The sequence below is a fragment of the Gekko japonicus genome, unplaced genomic scaffold, assembly GCF_001447785.1.
Source record: "Gekko japonicus isolate JY-2015 unplaced genomic scaffold, Gekko_japonicus_V1.1 scaffold2076, whole genome shotgun sequence".
NCBI classification, from domain to species: Eukaryota; Metazoa; Chordata; class Lepidosauria; order Squamata; family Gekkonidae; genus Gekko; species Gekko japonicus.
The window spans coordinates 202,008-210,998 of record NW_015166482.1 but is presented as its reverse complement, the minus strand read 5'-3'; the positions used below and the strand labels follow the sequence as shown (position 1 = coordinate 210,998).

Below are 8,991 nucleotides of genomic sequence, written 5' to 3'. Positions count from 1 at the left end.
ATGTGGGCAAAGCCAAAGGAGACACTAGTCCATATTAGAGATGTGAAGGCCCAGAGAAAAACCGGAAAAATTCGGGGGAAAAACAATTTTTTCCTGAAGATTTTTTGTTTTTTTCCGAAAAATTGGAAAAATTGAAAAAAGAAAAGAAAAAAATTGTTTATGGAACATTTTATTTTAACATGATGAATAAAATATTTTAAGACAAGGTGTTCAAATATGATCTCTGTGCACTGAGGACAAGCAAGTCCTAGATTACAAACTGAACTCTCCAATGCAAGAACAAGTATTGATTATGGAATGTTTTATTTTAACATGATAAATAAAATATTTTAAGACAAGGTGTTCAAATATTTTCCAAATAATTTCAGATTGATCTAATTTCTGTGCACTGAGGACAAGCAAGTCCTAGGTTACAAACTGAACTCTCCAATGCAAGATGCATTTCTTCCTTTAGGAGGTGCTATTGTCAGAAGACAATAAAAAGGTTTCAGTTTTGTTTTTGCATGTGGGTGGGTATTCTGTTTGTAATAATTGTTTGGATACACAATATTTTTAATATGCTAGTTGTGATAATTTCATGCCAAATAAAAATGTCCATAGTCATATTTTATGTTCCTAAAGTAACAGAATGACTTTCAATCTACAAAAGACAAAAGAAATGCTAATGTAGCATTTTTTTCAATTTTTCCTAAAATTTCCGTTTCCCCCCCGAAAAAAACCGGGTTTTTTTCCAAGCTTCAAAATTTCCGGAAATTTTACATCTCTAGTCCATATTGCTCTGGACTGGACCATCAGAGCAAATGGGTTGGATCAAACAATGCGATTAGTTACCGTGTCAGACCGGGATTTTTGAGAACCAGGTTCGAATCCCCGCTGTGCCGTGGAAGCTCACCAGGTGACGTTGGGCCAGTCACAAACTCTCAGCCTAACCTACCTCACAGGGTTGTTGTGAGGATAAAATGGAGGAGAGAACTATGTAAGCTGCTTTGGGTCCCTGCTGGGGAAAAAGGCAGGGTACAAATGAAGTAAAACCCAACTCCCTTAACTCCAACTTACGTACAAGCTCTGACTCAGGAATCCAACTCCCGACCCTTGGCGGGGCAGCTTTAGTGCCAGCGGCGACAGTGAGGAGTCTAGGAGTGATCCTGGATGCCCCACTCTCGATGGAGGCCCAGGTCAGGAACACTCACTGCCAGATCGGCCTTTATACTGTTGTCGGCTGCTCAGGGAGCTGGTTCCCTATCTCTCCTCCCGCGACTTGGCAATGGTCGGAGGTCATTTCAGGGGGGATCGCGGGGGATCGCAGTTCCCCCGGGTGAGGTACGGGGAGGCGGGGCACATGACGAAGCCCCACCCCTTGCTTCCGGCCACCCCGCTTCCGGCCCTCATTCAGCCAGGAGGAGGCAGGAGAAGAGGGAGGGTAAGTTGCTTCCTCCCTGCCTCTCCCCACCCCTGCCTGCCTGGGGCCAGGGAGGGCCTTTGCGGGGCTTCCTTGCACTCCCGCCGGCCTTGCAGGTCCACCGCTGAGCCCCTCATGGGGCTCGGCAGTGGAGCTGCAAGGCCGATGGCGGCGGCTGGGACCGTTGGGGGCGGGGTGTGTGGCCTTATTTATCATCCGACTCTGGTTATGATCTGGTTATGATCTGGTTATGACACACTTCCGGTGATGTCAGGGGGTGTGGCCTTATGACACACTTCTGGTGATGTCAGGGGGTGTGGCATATGCTAATGAGTTATGCTAATGAGTTCCCCTAGCTATTTTTCTACGAAACGACCCCTGGCAATAGTGATCCATGCAGTGGTCACCTCCAGACTGGATTACTGCCATTCGCTCTACGCAGGACTGCCCTTGAACCTGACCCGGAAACCAGTTTGTGCAAAATGCAGCGGCATGCCTCCTGTCTGGGATGTTTTTGCGGGTGTCCATACAGCCAGTGCTTTGCCAGCTGTATTGGTTTATTTATTTATTTACCCCGCCCTCCCGGCCAAGGCTGGCTCAGGGCGGCTTCCACGACAAAGTAAAATTCCAACAGCACAGCGTTAAATCATCAATTAATACAAATAACAATGTTAAAGCCAACAACACAATAAAGCGATGGCAAACATAATTTCCTCATTTTACAGCCAGCTTTTTTGGCCTTCTTCAGTCGTCTTGGGTGATTAGCTCTAGGCGGCAATTAAATTGCCAGTCGAGTACCGGATTAGGTTCGAGGTTTCGGTTTTAACCCTCAGGGCCCTATGCAATCAGGGACCAACATATCTGCGGGACCGTCTCTCCCAATATGTTCCCCAAAGAGCTTTATGCTTGGCATAACAACACTTACTGGAAATCCCCGGCCCTAGGGACATTTGCTTAGCCTCGACCACAGCCAGGGCTTTTTCGGCTTTGGCTCCGGCCTGGTGGAACACGCTCCCAACTGCGGTCAGGGCCCTGAGGGACTTATTACAATTCCGCAGGGCCTGTAAAACAGAGCTGTTCTGCCAGGCCTTTGGTTGAGGCAGTGGATGCCTCACTATATCCGGCCTCCCCTGCTCTAACCAGCCTCTGCTGTTAGTTATATCTGTGTATCAGAGGCTGGAGGCCAATTATTACCTGATGGCCCTTCCTGGGCTCATCTACAGTCACATCCTTGAGGTTTATGTACTGCCATCTCGCCATCCTGTAGTTAGTTGGGTTGTAGGTTTTAACTGGAATTCGTATGAAACTATTTCTTATGCTTCACTGGTACTTTGTAACCCACCCTAGGAAGGGCGGGATAAAAATCCCATAAATTAATAAATAGAAAAAAATTAAAAATCCAGCTAGCTATCTTGAGCCGTCTTCTTCAGTCTCCCCTCCTTTCTACAGACACCTCTCCCATGGCTTTTGTTCATGCGGGCTCCTTCCCAGCAGAGCCGTTTTTCCTCTCTTTCCCACAAGCAGGAAAACTGGCTGGACCCAGCCCAAAGTCTGGCAGGCCCTACGCCTCCCCTCTCAATGCTGCAGTGACAGGACAAGCCACCCATGCCGGCACTTCCCTTCCCTGAAGCTGGGAGAAGTCTTAACAGAGATCTGCAAGGTTAGGTCTCAAAGCCTCCCAAGCTAGGGAAGAGTCAAGACTGGACGTTCAATCCCTTCTAACTAGGAGTGTGCAAGAAATAATAATAATCCAGTTTTTTTCCAGATTCAGGTCTACTGGACCCGAAAAATATCAGTATTCCCGAATATTCTCAAATACCAATATTTGTTTTTGTATTGGGATTCAGGTAAATAATCGGGAAACCCAAATTTATTCAGCTCCATTATACCCTATGGGAACAGTCCCCATAGCGTATAATGGAGAAGGGACTTAAACTTTAAATGCTTGCTGAGTTCACTCACAGAGTCCTGCTACCACTGCTTGAATAAAAGCCAAATAATATCGGCTTTTATTCAGGGGCTGCTATTTCGGTAGCCAAATACAATAAATACCCAAAAAATAACAATAAGGTATTTTTCAGGTATTTATTTGGCTTCGAAAATACCAAGCACACACACCCCTACTTCTAACTTTCTTCTGCTGCTTGCTTGCCTGTACTACGCAAGTGTGCTCTTACTCAGCCAGATGCCTGCGTGTCCGAGACTGCTCCGCACGGTACGACTGAGCGATGCAAAACACGTCTCCCAAGGCCGGGATGCAGGTCTCCAGGTACAGCTGGGACGACTGCGTCAAGTACGCCTCTTCCCCGAAATAGTCCAGTTTGAAGAGAGTTGAGCCTCCCTCAACCTGCGTTTGGACCAGCGTCGGTGGGGTGATCTAGAAAAGAAAAACCGGCATCACACATTTATCATAGAAGTCAGTCTCCAGGGAAACAATGTGTGAAGTGTTGCCTCAGTGTAGAAGCTGATGACGACTGTGTAATGATTTCACGTTACAAGTGTGCGTTTCTTTAAATGGTTGGTAAGTTTCAGAAAAACAAGGGTGGTAAAAGAGGGAGATGAGTAAGGTGATTGGTTGGTGACTGAGAGTGTACAGGCAGAGCTAAGAAGTGTGTATGTGGAGAGAGAGAGAAGGCATTGAGTGTTCAGTCAGAAGCTGTCAGTTGTGGTCAGTCTACAGAGTCTGAGAAGCAGTCTTCTAATTAGAATCCTATATAAGTGCTGTGAAAGGCATTAAGATTCTAAAGGAGAAAGTAAAATACTTCAGGGGGCAAATTAGCCAAAATCTAATATTGTCAAGAGTATGATGTCTCCAAACATTTTTGGAAATGGGTACATTGTATGATGGAAAAAATAGTAAGATGTAACATCCCCTTTACTCCTGAATTGCTTTTGTTAAATATCTTTCCGAAAGAGTTTAAAGAAACGGATAGATACTTGATTGTATATATGTCAACGGCAGCAAGGATATTGTACGCCAAATATTGGAAGACCCAAGAAACACCAACTAAAGAAGAATACATTAATAAACTACTAGAAGCTGCGGAATCAGTCTCCAGGGAAACAATGTGTGAAGTGTTGCCTCAGTGTAGAAGCTGATGACGACTGTGTAATGATTTCACGTTACAAGTGTGCGTTTCTTTAAATGGTTGGTAAGTTTCAGAAAAACAAGGGTGGTAAAAGAGGGAGATGAGTAAGGTGATTGGTTGGTGACTGAGAGTGTACAGGCAGAGCTAAGAAGTGTGTATGTGGAGAGAGAGAGAAGGCATTGAGTGTTCAGTCAGAAGCTGTCAGTTGTGGTCAGTCTACAGAGTCTGAGAAGCAGTCTTCTAATTAGAATCCTATATAAGTGCTGTGAAAGGCATTAAGATTCTAAAGGAGAAAGTAAAATACTTCAGGGGGCAAATGAGCCAAAACCTAATATTGTCAAGAGTGTGAGGGGGAAAAAACTGACAGAAACCTGAGTTAAAAGGGGAAAGATTTTACTGAGCAACATATAATAAACACTGGAGAAGCAATGCTCCCTCTAAGCTGTGGAGTCTTGTGAGCAAACAAAATCTACTTTGTGAGCTACTGGCATTAAAATTGTGAGCGAGCGATCTGGCTACTGCATACATTTGTTTGCTGTGGAGCCCTCCTTCCTGAGCTAAAATAAAAGTGTGTAAGCCAGAGGCTAAAAAAACTGTGAGCTAGTTCACACTAACTCAGCTTAGAGGGAACACTGTGGAGAAGGTATATTCCACTGAAGAGACAAGTAAGAAAACATCTTGTAACCAATACGCTTCTTGTGCAAATAAAGTTTTATCTTGTTTATTCATAACCCAGAGTCATATGCTGTTTAAAATATAAGAGTCTCATCCTCAGAACCACATAGTCCAATGAAGGAGCCTTAGAGCTTTGGCACAATACTATGGGAGAGGATAATTAAAGACGGGAATTAAATTCCTTGTGGCAGCGACTGATACTCTGAGTGAGAGAAAGAAACAACAAGAAATTTAAAACTACATAACACCTAACCACACATATTAAAAGAGAGGTACTGTGACAGACCTAGCTGTTTGAAAGCAAGAAATTGCAAGTAGATAAATAGATACCACTTCAGTGGGAAGGTAACAGCGTTCCGTGCGCCTTGGTGTTTAGTCATGCCGGCCACATGACCACGGAAACGTCTTCGGACAGCGCTGGCTCTTCAGCTTTGAAACGGAGATGAGCACCGCAACCCTAGAGTCGGATTTGACTGGCTTTCGAGCAAGGGAACCTTTACCTTTAATGTGACAGACTGCTAGTGAAAAACCCAATTTTCACCATATTTCTAGTCCTCATGGCTGCAGAAAAGATATAAATACATATATGTAGGTCTAGCTCTTGTGAATCTGCAGGATTATTTTATAGATCCTGGTTTCGGCAGGTGGTTCATGATTCAATACTGCAAGTAACATGGCTTTAGTTTTAAAAACCAAATATCTAGCAATTAAAACTGCAGATAACTACTTAGAAGCTGTGTGTATAGGCAGCCAGAAAAAGCATCTAATGTTTGATAAACCTGTATCTTGAACACAGAAGAAAACAGGGCTGTCCAGGCATTCAAAAGGAGTACTTGGGAAATAAATTCACTTCTTTACAACTTACAGATAACGTATGGAAGGCACAAAGTGATTCCCAAAATTGGAAGGTGTATTTGGGGGCACCGTCAAAAAGGTTCAATGCACAGCGGGGCCAATGCTCCTCACAAAACCCCACAAATCGTTAGCATGTTTATGCAGAGCACAACTGAACAGAAGATACCAGGGAACTGTTTATGCCCATTCTGGTAGGTTCTGATTAGCACGACAATTGTGGACGGAGAGGAGGTCCGTCTTAGTGCAGGGTACACCAATCTCTCCACATCTGAAGATGGCTTTCTAACAGACACCAAATACATTTCTTTAAGAAGAAATGGATGAAGAAACTCTGAGGCGCAGAAACGCCCTTTTCATATTAGCGCAGACACACACTACTTACTTCGTAATAGCCCCGGTCGAAGAAGTGGTCCCGGAAGCACTGGACAACCGTGGAGCGCACCTTCAAGATTTTGGTCAGGGTGTCCCCTCGAATCATCATGTGCCGGTTGTTCAGCTGCACGTCCACGTCCGACTCTTCGTTGACCAAGTTATCAACCCCACCGGCTGGAGCCAAGCCGACGAGCTCCCAGTAGTCGCAGGTCAACTCGTGGCCTCCGGGAGCCTGCGGGGTTTTAGCGGGATGAGGGTAAAAGCCATGAAACTCCCTCAGAGCCATGAAACTCCCTCAGAGCCATGAAACTCCCTGATACTGGGCATGGCGGTCCAGTGGCCCAACCCAGTGTTGTCTACTCAGGCTGGCAGTGGCTCTTCAGGGTCTCAGCAGGGGCTTGGATAAACCTTTCTCTGCCTACCTGCATTTATTTACATCATTTATACCCAACCTTTTCACCCAAAACAGGGCCATGAAAGTAGCTAACAACTAAAAGCAGAAACTCATCACAAAAGTCCATTAAACCCAAAAATATGTATTTGTTTCAAGCAATTAAAACATAGGGTGGGTAAGAGACACCCCTGGGAATGCCACATGCAAAAAAAGACAACCTTTGCCTACTAACCGTGATGGAAGGGGACAAAAAAATATCCCCGGGGAGGGAGTTCTACTGTGTTGGTGCTGTGATTGAGAATGCCATTGCTCAGAGGTTGCATCCACCTAAGTCTGAAGTTCCACCGCAGCCTGCAGAAGAAAAATCTCCCCCTCTCTCTTCCCTCTCCCCCAACTCTGCTTTTTTGTCTTTTGCCTGAATAGCATTTGAGTCCTGTATGGCTCAATTACTAACTCAATACTTTTCCAGTTGGTTTTATTTATAGAAAAGATACAGTGATACTATTCCCACGTGACTTTTTTTGTAATGAACTTGGAGAACCATCTCGACAGACCGTTAGTCAGAATCAAGGCCTTAAAAGTGTGCTATGAAAAATTATATACTTGATACCTGGTCTAATATCACGGCACAGGGAGCAAACTCCTTATTATTACGCACAGGCCTACTGCTAAAGAGACCTGGCTTGTTATTTATGCCAATATTCCTACACTGTGTACTCTCGACAGCTCCCCCTGCTGGTTTGCATCAGCACACATTCCCTGAACTACAGAAATGATTTTTTGTAATGCCTCAATGGAAAAGCATACAGACCAATTAGTGGAATTTACAGATAAAGTTTCTGGTGAAGAGGGGGGGGGATTGGGTTTATACCCCGCCCTTCACTACCTGAAGGAGTCTCCGAGTGGCTTACAATCTCCTTTCCCTTCTCTTCCCCACAACAGACACCCTGTGAGCAGTGTTCCCTCTAAGCTGAGTTACTGTGAGCTAGCCCACAGTTTTTTAGCCTCCAGCTCACACATTTTTGTCATAGCCCAGGAAGGATGGCTTCAGAGCAAACTAATTTATGCAGCAGCCGAATCTCCTGCTCACAACGTTAATGCCAGTAGCTCACAAAGTAGAATTTTTGCTCACAGGGCTCCATAGCTTAGAGGGAACATTGCCTGTGAGGTAGGTGGGGCTGAGAGAGCTCGTTTGAGAACTGCCCTTGAGAGAACAGCTCTGAAAGAACTTATGACTGACCCAAGGTCACACCAGCAGATGCACGCAGAGGAGTGGGGGAAAGCGAAGTGTGTGTGCTGGGGGGGGAAGAACACCTTCAGAGCAGTGTTCACCACTGAAAAGCATTCTTCATGGGGAGTAAAAACCAGCCTGGTAGCCATCGAACTAAATGACTAGGGAAACGGGGCACCCAGAGAATTCAGCATCCAGAGAATTCAGATGACCAACAGGTGAAGCCCAGGACACACCATCCTAGCCTCCAATGTACTCGGTTTTGTTTGGATAGCGAGCAGAAGCGTGGAGCGGATGTTCTCCCACGCGGTTTGCAAACACGGTTTCCCAACCAAGTGTCAACTAACGGCAGCCCAGAGCCAGAGACACCCACCAGTCCCCCAGGAGTGCCAAACCTCTGCTCACCTGCTTGCCTTCAGGGACCAGGTTGAGTGTTCCGTAGACAGCGACAGTGCTCTCGGTGGAGAGAAGAACCCCATTGTAACACTGGCACTAGGAGAGACAGAGAGGAGACTATTCAGCCTGGGGGAGGTCCAAGGTTTTCTTTTGGACTGGGGGAGGGGGAGCAAACTCTTACTTCTTCTCAAACAACAGACACTCCTGTCAGGACCCACGGCAAAACAACGAAGTACACGCTTCCAGGAAGGTTTTACTTTTATTGAAAAGCCATAGATGCCATAACATGAACACTGTTAGGAATGGCGGCTACCTGTCTGCATAATAGGATATAAGGCATTCGTATGCACCCCCCTTAGCAATACCCAATTAGGTGGACTCCCGCACGCGGGAGATTGCAAGAGCCTCTAACAGTAGCGAAGCTGGGAACGAAGAAGCTCCCACGGAAGGTAGACACCACAATCTCCTCCAGTAACTCTTTACAGATAAACGTTGCAGCTGTGAAGCAATTAAGCGCATAGGAAGGAATGCAAAGCAATTAGAAAGTCTCTCCACACTCATGGCAGCTTAGCTGACAACT

General features: G+C 45.6%; 1 protein-coding gene across 1 annotated transcript in view; it reads right to left on the bottom strand.

Annotated features, from left to right (window-relative positions):
* NARS (asparaginyl-tRNA synthetase) overlaps positions 1-8,991 on the bottom strand; it is a 33,395-nt gene that overhangs the window by 10,769 nt on the left and 13,635 nt on the right. The window contains exons 4-7 of the mRNA XM_015412132.1: positions 8,421-8,507; positions 6,401-6,622; positions 3,577-3,776; positions 2,594-2,660 (exon numbers count right to left, since the gene is read on the bottom strand). Of these exons, the coding sequence (XP_015267618.1) occupies positions 2,594-2,660; positions 3,577-3,776; positions 6,401-6,622; positions 8,421-8,507 (576 nt within the window). The remainder of the gene's footprint in view (positions 1-2,593; positions 2,661-3,576; positions 3,777-6,400; positions 6,623-8,420; positions 8,508-8,991) is intronic.